Here is a 20160-nt window from a genome sequence, read left to right as displayed (position 1 = left end):
AATTGCGATACATTGGCTTAGAAAACTGGTGCCTTGAGAGAAAAGTCTCGATGGGCAACAGGTTGCGAAAATCTGTTACATAGCATCTTTTTGCACTATCAAGACAATCCATTAATATCGAGTTGGCTTTCATGAGTGCTTGGCCAATGATATTCTAAGAAATTCGCAGGAAGTTGCTAAAATAGGCCAAAGTCGGACCTTTGCAACTCGTACCCTTATTTTGGCTGATTCCCAACGCAGCATCACCCCCCGTCTTTAACAGTCTCTGCATCGCATAGGGAAAAGCAACATCTGAGGATCCCTGATATTGCCCTGTCCGTGGTGACTGTCCAGGCGCCTAACATATGTACGCTTTCACCATGCGCTGACGCCGCTACATACGCGTCGACCTCTTCTAACTTTGTTCTGAGCAAAAGACAATAAACTATACATGCTGCTTCACCCGTCGAATGCGAATCACTGTAATAATCACGAATACCATGGTTGGCGTGCCAGGGAAGTCTCAAAGCTGCAATACATGCCGAAGGCGGAAGATAAGGGTATGGCAGCGCCACAGAAAGTGACCAATTACGTTGCTGACATCAAACAATCATGCAGTGTGACGGTCACGAGCCAAGGTGTTGCCAATGCCAGAGGAGCCGCCGCGTTTGCGGGGGTTACGAGCGAGATCGTTGCTTCAAGAACTTGAGTGTTCTTGACCATGAAAACCTGCTCGCAAGAGCACAGCCCATTGTATTTCTCACTGAATCTTCATGGATCAGGTCTGAAAATGAAGATACGGACTCAGCAGACGACCGTCGACAAGGTTCGTTGCGGGCAGAGGACATTCTCACGCAGATGCGACCTTCTCGCAGACTGTTTCCAAGCAGCGCATTCACTGTCACTCTACTATTTGGTCGTTTCATCGAAGACTACATACCGCGACACTCATTCACGACAAGAGAAGCTCACATTTATCCTTCTTGGTGGCAGGTACTAATTGATATGGCTGGTCGATACGAATCATTAGACCAGGCTGTTGCTGCCTTGAGCATGGTCGGCCTTGGCTTGAATTACCAGGATCAAAGGCTGAGATTGGAGGGAATTAAGACTTATGGAAGGGCGCTCGATGGTATGAAGCAAATCATTGGCCGGGGGGGACTGCTATACCAAGAACAAACTCTTGCTACAAGTCTTGTCATGCTGAAATTTGAAGTGAGTTGGGTCTGTTCCCGCTGACTATTTTACCCTGACCCTCTGCAGTTGTTCGAGACGTCTGGAGAAAGTAGTCATGGATGGAAAAGTCATACCAACGGCCCCTCCCAGCTCATTCAACTTCGAGGACCCATGTTACACTCTAGTTCTTTGAGTCACCAGCTCTTCTTAGGGCTCCGACCAAGTGTGGTGAGTTCTTCTTGCTTGCAGTAGTTCGAATTACATCTAACTCGAAGCAGATCATCCATGCCTTGTTCAAGCGGAAGAGAACGTATCTAGCTGAACCATCATGGTTATCATCCCCTTGGTGCATTTCACCCAAGGACAATTTCCACTGTCTCCTCGACATCCTTGCCCGTCTGACTGGTCTAATCGAAAATAGCCAGCAGATATTGACATCGTCAATAAATGCTTCACCACAAAGAACATCAATTCTGATATATGGCTTGCAAATAGAACAAGACCTTGAGTCCTGGTACAACAAAACAGTGACTGGACCAGTGCAATGTTCGTACACAGATCTGCCTACCGAGACCGCGGCTCAAGATGACACTTTCCCGACTATGCTACGCTTCGAAAGCTTCGAGCTCTTCCGAATGCATTCATTCTACTGGTCTGCTCTCCTCTTACTCTACAATAGCATGCATGACGTTCATGATCATATATACGGGTCAAAACATCTTGCAGAGAGCACCCTTCAGCATCACCAAATTCACGAACATAAAACGGAGACAGAGGAGTGGTTTCAAACAGGCAGCCAAACCTCAACGGCTTCAGAAAATGCTTTGCCCGACTTCGAACCCCAGCACCTACAAATAAAGTGCCTTGAAATTGCGACACTGATCGCAAAATCCATTCACTTTCTTGTCTCCCAGAACATGCCAAATCTGGGGATTCACAGCTTCCTATTCCCGCTTCGAGTTGCTCTTCATATCTTCTCGCAACAACCTGGACCCGAAGCTGCATGGTGCGGACAGAAGTTTGAGGAGTTCGATAGAAGAGGCTTTCCCCTCGCCAAGTTTATGAGTGAAACACACTGGGACGATTTCCCTCTGCTTTTGTCGTAGAATTAGGCAAAGCTTACAATGCAGACGAATAATACGCGGCGCCATAATAGGCCACCCTTGCAGCTCAGCCTGTAGCAGGATTGCTCAGGCAAAGGCGCATGTTAAAGAAACCTTCCCTCTGATGCGCCTTACCGCACAGTTGGGCGCTTCCTGTGAGGCTGTCTTGCGTGGCAATGATGAATGGACCTTCGTTTGAAACCCCGGTGGAAGGTCGGCTTTGTGTTGAACCCCTGGGATACATGTACGCCGTCACTCGCTCGCGACATATTCACCTTCTACTCGGCAGTCACAGGGTGGACCTTTAGCCAGAACGTGGCTTGTTGTCCTCATTGCGACGTTTACGGGCTAAAGCCCTTGTTGATTGTCTCTCCTCTCAAGCACACCTTCCATAACGAGTTTCCCTCTGCTTTCGGCCGCGATACTTTCGCTCTGTAGCAGGGGAATCCCCTCTGGGAGTGCCAGTCTACTGAGGGAGATGGACGCCCAAGGCAGGACTCTCTTCAGGGCACCGGAATTACGCATTTTTTGAGGCGTCGGAAAACCTGCCTCAATTTTGGACTATTGCACGCCACTGTCATAGGCTATTATGTAAGCCCCGCATGCCCCTTCAGGCTCAGGTAGAAGTCTGTCTTTCAGCTGTCAACAAGCTGCAACTTCTCGACTCCCATAATCTCACTCTGAGTCTTGGGTTTCCCACTTTAACTAAATATTGGTGAGTTGTTTGGTTCGTTAATTCAACGACGCCTGCTAGATGTGTACTGTCGCTCGTCGTCAGGATCGACTATGGAAGGCCATCGAACCCGCAATACCAAGGTATGCATGCAATGTCACGCGCGCAAGGTAAGAGCTCCTTTCCCCAGGCTGGGTGATAGAGATCACTGACTCGATTGGATCAGGTCAAATGTGACTTGCAAGACCACGCTGATGGGACGTGTCAAAATTGTCAAAGGGCTAACGTCACGTGCAGGTAGGTTTGATCCTATGCGTGTGAAATGAGCACGACTTTTCTGAGCAGAATGAACAATCAATAGACCTCGCGTGGGAGTTCGGCAACGCAACATGCGGCCCCACCGGGCCAGTGCCACAAGCACGCAGTCGGCAGAGCGCTCAGAACTGCCACGGTCTGCATCGCCGGGATCAGTGGGCTATCTAGGAGAGGAGAGCATGATGCTTCAGAACCCCAGCGCGCTCCAGTTCGACGACGAGACCGAGGCAGAGACGGCCGAGTTCTACGCAAAGACGCTGCTATCCACCGGCGCAGCAGCCTTGCCCTCACAGATGCTGGTCGCCGCACTGACCGACGCTTACTTTGAACACATTCATCTCCACCAGCCCCTCGTCGACCGCACAGACTTTGAGCGTTTTCAGTCGCCTCTGCTGGTGCATAGTGTCTGCATGCTTGCAAGTGCCTATGGCCACCGACGAGGAGGAATAAGCCAGCTGAGTGCGGCTAAGAAGTACTACCTGAAGGCAAAATTGCTCTTGGCTACGGAGCATGAACGAAATAAATTGGTGGTTCTGAAGGCGCTCTGTCTGATGACCTGTCGAAGTATGACCGGGCCGACCGTAATTTGCCTAGACAGCCTTTGGCATTGGCTGGGGGCAGCATCGCGTTTTGCAATCCATATGGGTCTTCATAAAGAAGCAACCTACAGTGGCAACCAAGATGCTGGGACCCGTCGAAGGATGTGGTGGCATCTCTTCGTAAGGATGAGCCTAACACTGTCTACTTCTGACTTTCGGTCCGCCTTGGCGCTGACATTTCTCCCAGAATCAGGACAAGCTGGTCTCCTTCTGTTATGGACGGCCGCTGATGATCCATATGCATGATACCGACGTTCAACCGCTGTCACAAAGCGACTTTCCCGAAGAACATCCTGACAACAACATCTTCATTGAGAGGACTAAAGTTTGCATGATTTTTGGTCAACTCGCCGACGGGAGATACAACCCCAACTTGAGCTATGGAGATATGGTGCCCATTGGACAGGCTTTTGAAACGTGGGTCTGCGAGTTGCCTGCCGAATTAACTCTCCAACGTACAGACTCAAAACCTTATCGTCGAGTAGTTTCCGAATTGCACATTTTATATTACGCCTGCTTATTGATCTACCAGCTATCCTTGATGAAAGTGGAACCGGTTTCGAGCTCAGTCAGGGCTACATTCGAAGAGTGCGTCCAGACGGCGTCACAAATTATCCGTGTTTTCGAAGAGATCCAGTGCAGAAACGACCTTTTGTATATGGCACCGATCAACGCTTGGTTTTGTTACCTTGCTGGAGTGGTGCAAATTCGCGCTCGCGCCACCTTTTCGGGCCCAGGTGGTGGGTTTGATGACAACCTCGCAACTGTCAGGACAGTCTTGCAGGAGCTGTCCGCAACTGTTCCAAGTTCCTCCTTGGTCCTCGGCAACCTCAAACGCGCAGAACTTTCTGGCGAAACTCTGCCGGGGCAATATCCTGCCCATTCCGTCAACCCATCCGCTGGTGGGTCAGCCAATGATGAAGCGAACAACGAAGAAAACATCACAACCGAATCTCTCGCAGGTCCCGACGGTCGCCGAAATCCTTTGAATGTTCTGAGTGGTCTTGGTGAAGGGATGGACAGCAGTTCCCTTTTTTTGCCCGGTACTCTCATTGCCGATGGCAATGTGGCTTTTGACTTCGATGACGTTTTCGTTGACCAAATATTTCAGTACCAGTGATTTTCTAGTTGAATTGATGATGCGAAAGGAAGGATTTTTCCCAGAGCACAACATGTCTCGGTTGTGTCATGCTTTGACTTCAGTTGTTTAGGATTGTGCTCGAAAGTTCTGATCGCTCAACTTCCTCAACCACATCGTGTGACTACCGAGTACCGCGCGGGTATTAGCCGGTAGCCGCCTCAATCCGCCAACACTGCCGACTCTCCCAGACCAGGCTGAATATCTGCCCCGCAACGACGCTTCTATTTTCATTAGGATTGGACACGAAAAAGCTCTCCTGCAGAGAGCTCAACGCGTGGCACTACCGAGCCACCTGCTCTGTGATTCCAACCTTGGGCACCGACCCACAGCATCCTGTTTATGGGCGGGTTCGATTCTGACAGTCACCGCAGGAAGAACAGTCGTCAAAATTTGAACCATCAAAAGATGACCGAGTCGCCGAACGTGTCGATCTCTTGATACTTAACCACAACACCACACATCACTCATCACTTCAGATCCAGCCAAGTTAGAGACAAAGTACTGGAACTTGGCTCCCCGAGGCAAACTTCACTCATGGCCACCATGCGTGCAGTCGACATCAGAGGCGAGACAGGACCAGTCTCGGCCTTGTTCATCAATTCCGAAACAGCCATGCCCAAGCCCAATCAAGATCAGGCCCTGGTGAGAATCAAAGCATTTGGTCTCAACCGCATGGACCTCCTCCAGCGCGAGGGCAAGTACCCAATACCGCCTCAAGCTCCCAAGACCATGGGCGTTGAGTTCTCAGGCATCGTTGACTCGTTCGGTTCTTCATCTTCCACTCTCGACTTCCGCGTCGGAGACGAGGTTTTTGGTCTAGCTTATGGCGGTGCATACGCCGAGTATATCGCCGTTAGCACGTCTATGCTCATTCACAAGCCTAAAGAACTCAGCTGGGAGCAGGCTGCCGGGGTTCCTGAGACCTGGATTACTGCCATCCAAGCGCTCTACCTGGTCGGTGAATTCCAAGCAGGCCAGACCGTTATCTGGCATGCTGGGGCGAGTGGCGTGAGTATTGCCGGAATTCAGCTGTCGAAGGCTGCCGGAGCGTCTGCTGTCTATGTCACTGCGAGCACGCAAGCCAAGATTCAATTCTGTCAGTCTATCGGGGCGACGAAGGGATTTAATTATACAGAGAGCGACTGGGCGGATGCGTTGCTTGACCACACCGCTGGGAAGGGGGCAGATCTTATCGTGGATTTTATCGGTGCGGACTATTTCAAGAAGAACTTGAAAGCAGCGGCACGAGATGCCCACATCGTCAACTTGGGTTGGCTGAGTGGAACAGTTGTGAAAGGTGATGTCGACATCAGCCCCTTTCTAGGCAAGAGATTGAGGTTCGAGGGGAGCAGTTTGCGGAGTCGCGATGAGGAATACCAAAAGAAACTACGGGACTTGCTGGTTGAGCATGCGTTGCCCAGGCTTGTGGATGGGAGGTTCAAAATCTTCATCGACAAGGTCTTTGAGATGGAGGAGATCCAGAAGGCGCACGAGGTGTTGGAGTCAAACCAGACCATGGGCAAACTTATATGTAGAGTGCATTGATGTGCTGCCAGTCGCTGAACGTGCTGCACAAGGGGAGGTCTGTTGGACTAGACGGACATTCTACAGCACTTTTTCATTTTGAATAACATGTGTTTCTCAGTCTGATCCCCGTCTAAAGTTTAAGCCTCTGTCGAGATAATGAGCTCTTGACCACCCACCATAGTTCCTCGTTGGTGAGGTGCAAATCTTTCAGGAATGCCACTGGATCCTGACTTGGCGGATATCACCAGATGATCACGGCTACTGTCGGGCTGGCACCATGAGCTTCGACGATGGATGGGAGGAGAACTAGCCACAGACGCCATCATTGCTCCATCCTTTCAATCAGTCTCCTCACGATACGGAATCAACTCACTCCTCTTCCGCCATCGACGTCGAACGCTGCGCCAGTGATGTAGCTTGCTTCGTCCGAGGCGAGGAAAGAAGTAATGTTCGCCACATCTTCCGGTTTGCAAACACGACCCAGCGGTATCGAACCCAAGATCTTTTCGCGACGGTCAGAATCCGAGCTGTCGGGGTCTCCAAGCACCTTGGATAGCCTAGCCTCTTCGTTAGACTTGGGCGCGGTCAACAGGCTACACTTTGCGAGAGTATTTCTTACATGGCTGTCTCCCCTATTGAAGGTCGAATGCAATTATACCGAATGCCATCAGAGGCATACTCTGCCGCAAGACCTTTCGTCGCCTGATTGAGAAGTCCTCGGTCAGCCCGGAATGGATGAAGTTGGAATGTTCAAGTTACTACCCACAGCTGTCACGGCGCCTTTGCTAGCTGCGTACCATACAAAGTACGGACGGGGTCTCGGTTCACTGGTGCTGCTTAGGTTGATGAATAGGCCGGGGCATTTCCTCTCCTTCCACCACGGCACAATGACTTTGGTGCTCAAGTACAGTGGCTTCACGTTGACCTTGAACATAAAGTCGAATTGCTCTTCGGGGACCTCGTGCGACGGTGCTGCACCGTGGATCACTCCTGCACAGTTCACAACGACGTCAAGCCGGTCAACGAAGAGACTGCGCGCCGTGGAGAGAATCTGGCGCCACGACGACTCGAGGGTAACGTCTGCTGTACAAGCGTGGCACGAGGCGGGCGGGCATAATATGACCGTCTGCTCAGCTTCAGCTCCATTCAAGTCTACCGCCAGGACGCGAGCGCCTTCACGGACGAGTTTCAGCACAATCTATCGACGGTCGGCCTGGTCAGTTGACATTGTAGAGCCAAGTCCCTTTGGGAAATCTGTTCTGTACCTACTGCACGCCCAAATCCAGCACCGCCCCCGGTCACAATGATAACCTTTCCATTAAGTCGACTCATTTCGTCAAGGGGATTGTTTGATTTTCTATCTGGTCTGAGGAAGCTTCGCCATTCAGTTGCTTAGTTGCAATATGCTGTTACCTACCTTAATGAACTGAAATACCTAGGTTAGTCTCGGCTTCGCTTGAATTGATTCTAGCACGATGGGCGATCAGGGAATCGGCGGCTGTGAATATTCTCGGCCCCATTCAAACCCAGCTTCACCTACCCAGATTAGTCCTACGTACTATGTACATTAGCCTAGCTGCTCTGCTGCGCACTTGAGAACCGAGTGCCGAAAGCCGTGCAAGGCCCATCAAGAGAAACTCGCTTGTATTGTACCGGAGGAACCACTTGCCCACTACTATTAGTTCGTGCGGAATCTTTATCCGAACCCGGCAACATCTACCTAAAACTGGAGAGTTGGAAGGCTGATGAGGCTTCCCGCGGGCGCGGGGAAGGGAGAAAGAGGTTAGAATTGATTGGCCATACACGTATCTTGGAAACCGAAGTCACATTTCTATTGTTTCGACATCTGTGTAAGTCCAAGGCTTCGGTGCTGTCGAGACCACCATGGTTGTGCGCAACAGTGAGCCATACATAATTGCTACTATTATTGTGCTGACAGAGCCAGTTGCACAACAAATCCAGACCCGGAGAAAGCTGGAGTATCGGCGAAGGATACCGTACATCTATCCTTTTGTGCATGGACCCTAGCATCATGAATGCAATTAATTATTCACCCTCCCCTTCCCTCCAACGACCGAGAGTAAATCATCCAGCTTTTCTATCTCATCCCGGCCCTTACACAATGTACCGAAACTGGGGGTTCTGTGTGCCAAACTGGTCAGATCATTCATACCTCGAAGTGCTCAACTCTTGGAGCATGCTTGTCGTATGCGCAGAGGGACCACTTACAGTTTTGTCGGTCAAGTCATCCTCGTAAGCATGGTCAAAAGCCTCAAGTGTGCCGGTCTCATCTCTCTTACGGTTTTCCCTGAGACAAACAAATCGGTACAACATGGACAAGGCCGCCACGGCGATCGACGTACCTACCACTGTCGCCAACCCTGGTGCATAAATTGGCGCGTCCTGACTTCTGAATGTAAGAGGCGCCACAAAGTTACCTGCCGAAGTCCCAGTCAGCATTCGGACCAGTGCAGTGCGTCCAGTCTCTTTTGTCCCGTGAAATCTTCTTACCAATACAATAGGCAACGAAAATCCCCGAAGAAGCCAAAGATCGCTTGGTATAGCCCGCTGTGTTGGCGATCTGAAGTCCCAATTGAACTACGTATCCGGCAGCAAAGCAGGGAAGGATGACCACCCCAAACATCAGGCCCCCAATGGCGTGTCTCGGGAGAGCCCAGAGCAGGATTGCGGCGAGGACAGTAACCAGTTCAGATACCGCCATGAGATATGTCCTTATATTCGTGTACTTGTAGGCAAGGTAGGGAATGATCAATTCGATGGTACCACTTGAAACAAAAAGTAAGCTTGACGCATCATCGACGGTCCCGGATACTCAACTTACGTGAAAAACCCAACGGGGACTACCAAGAGCAGAGAGTTGAGTGTATTGAACCCGAATCCAGAGATAATCAAAGGGGTAAACGTCGAAACCGGAGCATTGGCAAACATAGCCAACAGTGTCATCAAGAACATGATCCAGAATTTGAGGTCGAACATCAGTTCAATCATTTGTTCTTTTTTGAAATGCGTGTTGCGGACGCCCGAGTTGTTCGATTGCAACCGACTCACAGCAATGAAATGCTCGCGCTCGGTGAATCCTTTCGCGCGGATCGGATCAGGAGGGAGGTAATAGTACACCACCACTGACCAGAGAATGGTGATGGAACCCGCAAAGACATACATGTAGCGCCAAGGGGACAGTGCACCGTGGACATGCCCAAACCCGTAGTTGATCAGAGGCGAGATAATAGACACGTAGCCACATGCACAGTACCAGACACTATTCCAGAATCTAGAGTCAGTCTTGTTCTATCCAGCGCTGAGATTAGAGGGGTGAACAAAAAAGAACTACACACCCTATCCGCAGGGCTTGCTCATTCTTTTTATAGAACTGACCCACGACCAACATGAACATCGGGCTGACTCCTGACTCGATGAAACCGAGGAAAAATCTCTGTGCGTAGAGCCCTTGCCAGTTGTGACAGGCCGGCGTGCAGATTAGACAAACTCCCCAAGCCAAGATAATGCCGGCGGCCACTTTTTCGATGGGGAAGCGCTGAGCCATGACAATGGCCGGGTAGGCACCGACAATGAAGCCCAGGTAGAAGATGGACGACGCGAAGGAGAACCGGTTGCCCACAGTAAGCTCGAGGTCGGTGCGAAGACCGAACAATGCGGCCTGCGAGATCATGGCTTTGTCGTAGTATTGCAGGCCATAGCAAATGACGAGGATCGGGAGGAGGCGACGATCGATCTTTTTCCTGACCCGCTGTTCTTCCTTGTCGTCCCATGTTTGCGGGCCAGTGTAGCTGGCCAGGACGGTCATCGCCTCGTCATTGTGGCGTGTGTCGACAGCGATGGCGGCCTTCAGTTCGGTATTGTCCAGTGGCCCCTCCACATGGTTGGAGTTTTCCTTAATCGTGGCTGCCATACTGATGCCCAGAATCGAATGGGTTTCTGCGACGATGCAAGAGGAAGGCTTGAGAAACTCAGCAGGTTGCGGGTGCAGCTATGGGCACGCTGAGATGCATCCACATTATGGCTACCACCACATAGCTAGGAAGAGCAGCCAGCTATAAATACAGGGATTGATTGCGGTGGAAGTGGTCCTAGATGTAATCTGACAATTCTCGTCAAAAGTCTGGGGACGCGGGGGTTAGACTCGGTAGTCGGGAGAGGCGACAGGGGCGCGTTCTCCAATGGAATGGCGTGATTGGACATAATATATGGAGTACGGAGGTACTCCGTACACCCTATACAGAAGCGACCAATCAACGCCCCCTCGACCCCAGCTGGACCCGTCGCAACGACCTCATTCTGAATTGCCCTTCCCACTTGTGGAGCATGTGGGCAATGAATGCCGTCCCGAAACCACTGCCGACTACCGAGGCCACATCTCCAACTCATAGTGAGCGAGACTCGCTTCTCTTGTTTGTAGAATCTGAAGGTCACCTAACTAGGGCAATTGAAACATACCTTTACTAGGACTGTGTTCGTCCAGGCCGGGCCTACCCTCCCTTCCCTCATTCTCGGCATAAGATTCAGCGCCTCAACCCGGATTCTTATCACGGACCGCTTCGTCTTCCCTCTCGTCCTGCCATATAATCGGACGCCAAGGCCTCGGCGGACTGGACATCCTCACAGGGACTACGCGGAACTGAACAGACTGAACATTACTTGTTTCGATTCCATGCGATCAAGGATTCCCTCGATGAAAACAAACCACCCGACCAGCATTCGATCCATCCTATCTGGGGTGTCCGGTTTCAAGCATTCTCTGGAAGACCTCGTACCATGCCGGCCGCAATCTTCCCACGAGAGAGAGGGATGATGGTCATATGGGGAGAGGTTCAGGACAAATCAATCAACGAAGAGGACCTTAATGAATGGTGGACCCATGAGCACCTCCCGGAGCGTCTCGCGATACCGGGATTTCGACGAGCTCGTCGCTACTACTCGGTAGAGAATGCCAAATCGCAGTACTTGGTCTGCTACGAAGTCTCCTCTCTGGACATATTCACCTCACCCGCGTACATGGACGCCCTGAATAACCCAACGTCTGGCACCCAGACATACATGCCCTTGATGGCGTCAATGAATCGTCTCGTATGTCGCGTGGTACAGTCTTGTTCGCGGCCCGAGCTTGGCGAGTGCTCCACGTTGGGCACAGGGGCCACGTTGGTGCTCATTACATTCCAGCCTCCAGCGTCGCAGAACCTGAGGGACGAGCTCGGCGGTTGGATTGCAGAAACTATATGGCCTAGTCTCTCAAGCCACCAGAGTCTACTGGCCATTCACCTTCTTCGATACGACAGTTATGCTTCGCAGTCAGGAAGCTCGACCAAGTCATATGAGAAGGTTAGCTTTCAATCTGCAGGGACGGGTGCCAGTCCAGAGAGATGGGTCATCCTTGTCGAGTTGGCCGAATCCATAGCGGCCCCGTTTGCGAAACATCGGGTCCTGACCCACAACATTGTCCATCAGCTGAAGAGATTCGCAGCCGAGATTGAGTCTCAGGCATTTGGACTCATTTATGCGTTGGGCGAATAGTGGATTGTGTACTTGGCACAATCTGGAGGCAGAAAGGCCTAAGGGGACGGTTCTGTCCTAGATCATAGTAGAGCTTTATAGAGAATCCGTAGTGTATTTTTGTACACATACCCACACCTAGAAGCCGCTTAATGCTTATGTCGGGGTTCTTACGACGCTACCCGGAAACCTTCTGAGAACTAAAACTTGCTAGATACAATTTTTCTTCTGTTTTCTCTTGCTGGAATAGATTTCGCTAAATGCCGAGTATTCGCGACCAACATTGTTTTGTGGCTTGAGTGTGCCAAGGCTGAGATGCTCACGTTTTCCCGGGACCAGTACTCCTTACAGAAACAAGAAGGATTCCGCGACGGGAATAGTAATAAAAGGAGTTCTATATTGGCATTGTGCATGGCCATCGAGAGTTTTATGTACTCTTGAGCTCATTGGAAGACGTATATTCATCATCTTTAGCATAAGGTCGCCGTTCTCGCAACCTGGGAATTGCTCGTTAAAGTCTGCAGACTCTTTATGTTCAGCGAGATAAAAACACTATACTTATTTGTCTCCAGAGACGGCTAGCCAAAAGCTTAGGTGGGATAGGATATCTTGGGCAGATGTAATCGACTGCTAGGGGGCCTGATTTAGCCTTCTCGTAGCTGTGCTCAGGCTATTCAAAAGCACGCAAAGAGCACTCAGCGATGATCAGCTAAATGCTCAGTCAAACATCAGGTTAAAGCAGCCTTCGCTCACCCTCTAGGATCGAACCATAAATGACAACTCGGCAGTTTGCTCGCGAGTAACATGGGTAGTTCGCAGCAACCATTCAAGCACGTGCTGGACGATTGGCTGAAAATTGGCACTCTTGGCATGCAGCTCACCATCAACGTCATCTGGCCCAATCCTACTTCTTCCTCCTCCAGTCTCAAACCAGGATGTCGGTGCGTGCCTCTGAGATACCTCCCAGATCGTTTCTATCCCTGTTACTGGCGAGCCGAGTATTTATATTTCCTACCTCACGCCATGGAACTTGAAGATTGTTGGAGCTAGAAGTGGGAGGATACACTGGTAAGTCAAGACAGCTTCACAACAGAATCTTTTGCATCTCTACAAGCTATGCATTGCAATCGTTCTCTGTTCCTGACAGCACTATGCTCTTGCTCTGTCCAGCTACTTCATGCTCAGAGATCTAGTGCGCGGCTCGCTGCCTATACTGTCCCCGCAGGTTTTCCAACAAGTCTCTTCTCAGCATACTATGTGCCGCCTTCACCCACAGAACAAGTAGGTAACCAGATGCAATGAGGATTCTCCGATATCAACGCTCATATGAATTGTAGCCTCAACCTATCATATACGATAATGCCTTGAATTATACCTATCCCCTGGAGCTGACTGATCCAACAACCATTCCAGAGGAAAACGAGGATCCAATTTTCTTCCCCAATGCTCTCCACTCCGTCTCGAATGGATCTGCCATTATTGCAGACGTCAAAAACCGAATTTCAGAAATCATTTCGGGGGCGGGGTCGAACTGTTCGAAGTGTATCGCGGCATTGGAATTTGGCCAATACGTTGCTCAGCGGGTACCTCAGCTAGTGCCCGAACTGCTCGTTGATCTTTGCATCAGCACAAAATTCCAGTCAAATTCTTCTTGTAAGGAGAACTACGAGGCACAAAACTATGGCGCCGTTTGGACGCAGGTTCTCTCATTTGCAAACGTGTCTGGATCAGATGGTCAGTATATCTGCAACTATCTAAGCAGCAACTTCTGCCAGCGACCGTATACGCTCCCTTCAAATACTTCAGCGTACTTTGGTCCAAAGCCCAAAGGCTACGCTGTGCCAAGACCAAGCGGGAACAGAGTCAAGGTTTTACACATGAGTGACATGCATATCGACCCTCGATATTCGGTTGGTTCAGAAGCCAACTGTTCGGAATCGTTTTGCTGTCGCGCAAATGTCGAGAGCACTTCTGGGAAGCTTGAAATCCCAGCACCACTGTACGGTGCATTCAAGTGTGACAGTCCGTATTTCCTGCTCACGGCGGCTCTTGAGTCAATTGCTCCATTGACAGGCACGACGCATAACAATCAGTCTGAAAACGATCAATTTGCTTTTGGAATCTACACCGGTGATCTCGTGAGCCACGAAGGCCAAAACGAACTCTCCAGGAACTACACTATGTACAGCGAATGGTCGATTTACCATATGCTAAAGTCCTATATCCCAAGTGGTCCAATATTTACCGTCCTTGGTAATCACGACACAAACCCAGACGGAATTGATTCGCCCCATACCCTCCCTGGAAACCTTGGCCAGCAACAATCATGGAACTTCGAGCATGTTGCATCTCTGTGGCAGCAAAACAACTGGATATCTACCGAGGCTGCCAATGAAGCCCGTATGCATTATGCTGCTTACAGTATCAACCATCCCAAGTTCCCTAAGTTGCGAATCATTACCTTGAACACTGATTTTTGGTATCGGAGCAATCTGTTCAATTATATGTAAGGATCAGAAGATGGCATCTACCTGCACTTACATCAGCTGACATGGATGAATTAGCAACACGACAAACCCGGATAATTCTGGCAATATGAGGTTCCTTGCGAAGGAGCTTCAAGAGGCTGAGGATAGAGGTGAGCGCGTATGGGTTTTGGGTCATGTGTTGACAGGCTGGGATGGAACAAATCCATTGCCCAACCCTACAGGTATGCACAGTTGAACACCCAATGCTTTCGACCGGGGCCATCAAACTGACACCTTGCAGATTTGTTCTACCAGATCATTGACAGGTATTCGCCTCATGTCATTGCTGGTGTCTTCTTCGGACACACGCATGAAGACCAGTTCATGATCTATTATGCGAATAACGGCACTGCCCGTGATGATTCCAATGCTCAAACTGTTGGCTGGATCGGGCCGAGCATAACTCCTTTGACCAATCTCAATTCTGGCTACCGTGTCTATGAAGTCGATACCGGCGATTTCAGTGTATACAATGCGTACACATACTACTCCAATGTGAGCAGTTTTGGTGCGATAAATGCCAGTCAAACCGGCCCAGTCTTCAAATTTGAGTACTCAGCCAGAGAAGCATATTCAATTGGGTGGCCTGACAGCGCACCTCTCAATGCAACCTACTGGCATCGCGTAACCGAGGCAATGGCGACAAATCATTCTCTGGTGTCGAAATTCAATACTTTTCAGGGAAAGACAAGTGTAAAGAGTCCGAACTGTACTAGCGATGCTTGCGCAGAGGCGAAAATCTGCTATATGAGGAGCGGCAGTGTAGCGCTTGGGCGAGCGTGTCCTCAAGGGTAAGTTCGATATGCTTCATGAATGCTCAGATCGACAGAATTACTCAACTAATAAATTTGTGCCAGGTTTGCTTCGGTGCAAAGTCGATATACTGGCAAGAACTTTTAGCTTGCCTGTAGATGTCTTCGAAAGCATGTCCGTATCTGGCCACCTTCACGAGGCTACATGGTACAAGCGGGGGACCCACAGCCAGCGCTAGCATGCCTTAAGCACGATAGCCTCAGATAAATATAGCCCAATGTGTCTCAATTGGCTTGGCTATCCAGAGCCAAAACTCACAACACGCTGAGAGTACGGAGTACTACAGACCAACAATAATAAACACCATCCTCGGACAACCCGTATCAAGCGAATGAATTTGTAGAAGTCTCCGGACATAAACAAACGAAACGTAAAAGCCGTTTCATGGTCTAATCAGGCCAACTATCTTTCATTAGTAATTAGTCCAAGCTTTCGATCTCGCTACGCAAGTTCAGCTCGGACCATCAGAGTTTCGCATCGGTCACACGCCAACTCCAGCACTTGATATCATACAAGGATCTAGCGAAGGACGAAAGTTTAAGCACTGGCCTGTTGCCAACGGAACCTTCATCGAGATGCCAAGATCAAGGTCCGTGCTCAGGGTCTGACAGAACCATCATTTGCTAAAACTTATTGATCGTATGGCTTCCCAAAGAGAGACCAGGGTGGCTTAGACCTGCTGTTTTCGACCATGGCACATTCCGCATATCTCACGGCGCCACACCACGTCAAGGCCCGAGCTGGCCAATGGGATACGGCATTCATGAGGTTGGTATCCAGGCAACGAGCCTCCAGTCGATGAGCCTTCCCAAAGTCAGCCATGGCAGTATTCCCCATTCGATTAGCAGGTTCACGTGGGAATAACTCGTATCACGAGCCAGCTAAGGCATAGTCCATGTCCCGGCTCCGATCATGTAATGGTCGCACATGTAAAATCCATCTAGGCCATTGAGAATATATTCTACGAGGACTGCTGCTGCTTACAGTGCTCAGCACGTATTGATTTTCACTGTCAACAACTTGTACACTTCGAGCATTTTCGCCCACAGCCAACTTGACATCACTGAAACTCATTATGGGGGAATGTCCAGCGATCGAAGGATCAGGTACACTAACTGGCGAGCCGATCACTGGTACTCTCACGTTCAAAAGCCTCATCACATACATCAACTACGCATGTCTTGGACTCACGCTCATTCTGTGGCTGGTACTGGCAATTCCGCACCTGAGGCGGTACAGGGCTCCTGACGAGCAACGGCCTATTTTTCGCATCATATCAACGCCTCTCGTTTTCGCCATTTTTGCTCTCATATCCGTGCATGTCTACACAGCGGCCGAGTACGTGGATCCTATAGCCAACCTCTACGAAGCATACGCTCTTGCTTCGCTGTTTTTGCTGTATGTCCATTACGTTGTCCCAGAAGCGCGCAATCGGAACGAATTCTTTCGCAATCTGGAGGCCAAGGCAAGGGACGGAAAACCAATTCGGGATGGCAGCATACGTTGGTTTATGGTGAGTTGAGACCAGTTCCAAGAGCCCTCATTTCTGACGATATTGCAGCGTATATGGAGAACTGTGTTCTTCTTCGTGGTGATCTACACGATTCTAATTATCGTCCAAGAAATCCTCCAGGCAACTGGCCACGTCTGTTCAACAACCAAGAAAGGAAAACGTGGGCAGATCATTGTAAACAAGCCCTTTTTGTTGGCCACCGCCTCTAGTAATTGCTAACCTGGCCCAGCTATCCGTGTTACAGACAATTTCCATGGTATATGCTCTCCTGGCAATCCTGAGATTTCAGCGACGTTTGAAAAAATACATGGAAGGACGACGGGCAATTATGAAATTGATTTCATTCAAGCTATTCGTCGCAATCCAGGTGCTCCAGCGCGTAAGTGAACTCAACCATGTGAGCTCGTCCAAAATGTCGTCGACTAACGCCCGATTCCACAGTTCATTTTCAGCATAGTGAGCACACAGGTCCAAGGCGGGGCCAAGGTCACCCATCTCGATATCTCTATCGGCCTACCTGCGCTGTTAACCTCAATTGAAAGTTTGATTTTCAGCGTCTGGTTCTACTTCACCTTCCACTCGAAAGAATACCAAGAAGTAGTGGACACAGGAGACAAGAAATACAGCATGTTCCGCGCGCTGCTGCACGCTCTGAATCCCATCGATATCATACATGGAGTCATCATTGCGTTCACACCGGGGAAGACTCCGTCGTTTGGGAACCATGATCAGGTGTCGACCATTCACCATGGTGCGACCAAGCCCGTCTGACCGATTGGCATGATCCGGGCGAGTAGCGCATAGTGCTCGCTGGGAAGCGAAAGGTGGTATTAGTAACTACTTCCTAGTATCTAAGCTACTTCAATTGCAACCATTACCTAGTCTACTGCAAACGGAGGCGATTTATGATAGATGCTACAGGATGTTAGACTAGTGTGAGCCTTTGTCCTTCCCTACTTCTCTCCTCCCCGCCTTCCATTGTACGAACTCTCTCTTTTCTTGGAGTCTGCTTGGACTTGGTGTTGCAGGCGGGAGAATACGAGCTACACGCCTGGCAACCCAACATGACAAACCACGCTTTTCGCCTGGTGGGTCTTCACGAGCTATGGCGAGCCTGTGCGACATTGGTGTGCTAGCATGAGCTAACGAAGTTAGTGGTGCACAGGCCATTTCCCGGACCTCCCTGTAGTTGAACCAACCCCAATACCCAATCTTCGCGAGCGGGGTTGTCGCTGGTATGTACTGACACCGTTCCTTCTCCGTAATGATACCGTAATATATTTGCCTATTCAACTACCTAGCCACTTGAGGAACTCACGATGACTGCCGTTATTTAATGCATTAATCAAGGAAAAATAGGGCCGAGTCTGCGCCTAGCCTTGTATGCCTGCTAGGGGGCGGCCTTGCTTGCGCTTAATGTCATGTGATCTGGTTCAACCTCTGCTCAGCCTCAGTCTGTCCGCTTGTCGCCCGAGCTGGATGCTTCGCTTGCTCAACTTGTTGCCCCTCCTCGTAACCTACGATACTGGCGCCGTGTTGAGACCCCTCTAGGAACTCACCATTATGTACAAACCAGCGGGGATCGAGGAAACAATGGCTTGAACACGGGACTGTACACGATCAGCCCGTATACAAGATCCGTATTGTGGGCCAGGAGGATACTGCTCATCATCCTAACACTACTGTCGGCTGCCATACTGTCCGCTCTAGTCCGGACGACAGACTATCGCGGTCAAAAGGCTGATGGTCGTCCTTCGAGAAAGCGAGGGCCACTCCATCTTCATTCCGATTAATAAATATAGCGGTCGAGGTGCATCTTTGGTAGGAATGAGTAAAAGCCGGATGGAGGACCATGCAATCGCGCATCAAGCCGGGACGCCTGCCTCAGATCCCGTCAATTCCGAATTCTCACGAAAGAGCCAATTTGCAATTGATCTGCTGCCAGATTCACGATTGGATCACGCAAGTCGCATTGATGTTTGCAGGTTCTACACAATCGACTGGAGCATCAAAGCCCAGGAGATCGTAGTCGTCGCACCGGGATCAATGCGAAATTGGCAATTGACTCATACGAGACTTCACATTAAAGGATGCTGCAATCATCGTAACATTGAGAAGCAACTTTCACGATTCTTCCGGCGATTGTCAGTTCAACAACGGTTCATGCATCACAAAGTTCCACAGGCGTTATGCGCAAAATATGTGCTTTGGCGAAGTGAATACCTCCCCCATCTTCTGTCAACTTCTCTGGTAACGATGGATATCACATCACACGCCCGCAGTCGAGGACGAGGAGTGGAACACCTTTTGTTGACGCAGATATAGACGTGTCTGACGAGATCTTTGTGGACGTTTTGAATTCGCATTCAGCTAAATATAAACCAATTGCACATCCAAGCAACCTAGGTATCGAACCCTCGTAGGTAAGCGTATGGTATTGTAATCAGACAAGATGGTACATGAGTTGAAGGTACAAAGGCAATGCCATAGCGTGCAATAATTGGTCGTGCAAACATTTGCGGCTGGTTTTGATGTTGAAGGCAACGGCACTAACATCTCCCGTCTTGGAACCAATCTGGTACTAAGCAACTCTGGTGGTCTGTGGCCGTTTTCATTGGAGGCTCCGTCCCTCGAGCACGAAATAATGATCAGACCTAAAAGCCCCAGATTGTTTTCTGCCACCAGCACTGCTGATCGTCAGTTCATGCACTGGTCGTACCAATATGCCAAATGCACTAGTGGAACTACTTTGAATAAGATCTTTGTGCGCACATTCTGTCAGATTATCTTCGGCGGGTCCAGAAAGTTGACGCAATCTACACGAGACAATTGTGCAAGTGAGATCACTAGAGAGTAATGAGTGTTCGAGCCTTGGCCGGCCACCAAGTGATTGCTGGTGCTGGGGGATAAAACCCATTCGGGCCCGAGTTATTGGTGCCCTACGGGACTCTGGATCGTGAACAGTTCCATCAGTCAAACCATGTGAGATCCGCAAAATGCGAGGGTGGAGGATGCAAGCCCCGATGCACATTCCAGAGTCCGAAATCTCGGCGCCGTAGAATTCAACACGAGCTGCTGCTAAGAGTATGCTAGGTGCAAGTGTGACAGGCAGCGTTCACGTTGCCCGGACGAGGTTCTTCGTAATTCATATGCAAAGCTGAGCGATTATTATTGATCCACAACAAGAAGGGAACTATTGGTAGCCGACGGGCGTCCAGCTGAAAAGCATGGACCCTGAACACGAAGAGGCATTGACAAATGATA

The 20160-nt window shown here is 50.0% G+C and overlaps 8 protein-coding genes across 8 annotated transcripts; 6 read left to right on the top strand and 2 right to left on the bottom strand.

Annotated features, from left to right (window-relative positions):
* Positions 1 to 984: 984 nt before the first annotated feature.
* Positions 985 to 1407, top strand: A1O9_06462 (uncharacterized protein; the record flags this gene model as incomplete). The annotated part of the gene is made up of 2 exons (XM_013405672.1): positions 985 to 1194; positions 1243 to 1407. The coding sequence occupies 2 exons, from the start codon at positions 985 to 987 to the stop codon at positions 1405 to 1407; spliced, it is 375 nt and encodes a 124-aa protein (XP_013261126.1).
* A 1913-nt stretch (positions 1408 to 3320) lies between these two features.
* Positions 3321 to 4965, top strand: A1O9_06461 (uncharacterized protein; the record flags this gene model as incomplete). The annotated part of the gene is made up of 2 exons (XM_013405671.1): positions 3321 to 3965; positions 4033 to 4965. The coding sequence occupies 2 exons, from the start codon at positions 3321 to 3323 to the stop codon at positions 4963 to 4965; spliced, it is 1578 nt and encodes a 525-aa protein (XP_013261125.1).
* Positions 4966 to 5520: 555 nt separating this feature from the next.
* A1O9_06460 (NADPH2:quinone reductase) lies at positions 5521 to 6531 on the top strand (the record flags this gene model as incomplete). The annotated part of the gene is made up of 1 exon (XM_013405670.1): positions 5521 to 6531. One exon carries the CDS (start codon positions 5521 to 5523, stop codon positions 6529 to 6531), a length of 1011 nt encoding a protein of 336 aa, XP_013261124.1.
* A 346-nt stretch (positions 6532 to 6877) lies between these two features.
* Positions 6878 to 7845, bottom strand: A1O9_06459 (uncharacterized protein; the record flags this gene model as incomplete). The annotated part of the gene is made up of 4 exons (XM_013405669.1): positions 6878 to 7070; positions 7133 to 7215; positions 7280 to 7711; positions 7783 to 7845. 4 exons carry the CDS (start codon positions 7843 to 7845, stop codon positions 6878 to 6880), a joined length of 771 nt encoding a protein of 256 aa, XP_013261123.1.
* A 783-nt stretch (positions 7846 to 8628) lies between these two features.
* Positions 8629 to 10444, bottom strand: A1O9_06458 (uncharacterized protein; the record flags this gene model as incomplete). The annotated part of the gene is made up of 5 exons (XM_013405668.1): positions 8629 to 8655; positions 8743 to 8951; positions 9025 to 9299; positions 9356 to 9793; positions 9870 to 10444. 5 exons carry the CDS (start codon positions 10442 to 10444, stop codon positions 8629 to 8631), a joined length of 1524 nt encoding a protein of 507 aa, XP_013261122.1.
* An 899-nt stretch (positions 10445 to 11343) lies between these two features.
* On the top strand, positions 11344 to 12063 carry A1O9_06457 (uncharacterized protein; the record flags this gene model as incomplete). The annotated part of the gene is made up of 1 exon (XM_013405667.1): positions 11344 to 12063. The coding sequence occupies one exon, from the start codon at positions 11344 to 11346 to the stop codon at positions 12061 to 12063; it is 720 nt and encodes a 239-aa protein (XP_013261121.1).
* A 1095-nt stretch (positions 12064 to 13158) lies between these two features.
* Positions 13159 to 15365, top strand: A1O9_06456 (uncharacterized protein; the record flags this gene model as incomplete). The annotated part of the gene is made up of 4 exons (XM_013405666.1): positions 13159 to 13323; positions 13380 to 14548; positions 14607 to 14752; positions 14812 to 15365. The coding sequence occupies 4 exons, from the start codon at positions 13159 to 13161 to the stop codon at positions 15363 to 15365; spliced, it is 2034 nt and encodes a 677-aa protein (XP_013261120.1).
* Positions 15366 to 16458: 1093 nt separating this feature from the next.
* On the top strand, positions 16459 to 17667 carry A1O9_06455 (uncharacterized protein; the record flags this gene model as incomplete). The annotated part of the gene is made up of 4 exons (XM_013405665.1): positions 16459 to 16896; positions 16945 to 17070; positions 17126 to 17275; positions 17338 to 17667. The coding sequence occupies 4 exons, from the start codon at positions 16459 to 16461 to the stop codon at positions 17665 to 17667; spliced, it is 1044 nt and encodes a 347-aa protein (XP_013261119.1).
* Between the last annotated feature and the right edge of the window lie 2493 nt (positions 17668 to 20160).

Source organism: Exophiala aquamarina (genome assembly GCF_000709125.1).
Source record: "Exophiala aquamarina CBS 119918 chromosome Unknown aczIA-supercont1.4, whole genome shotgun sequence".
Taxonomy (NCBI): Eukaryota; Fungi; Ascomycota; class Eurotiomycetes; order Chaetothyriales; family Herpotrichiellaceae; genus Exophiala; species Exophiala aquamarina.
The sequence above is the reverse complement of the archived record's forward strand: the minus strand, read 5'-3'. Positions and strand labels throughout refer to the sequence as shown.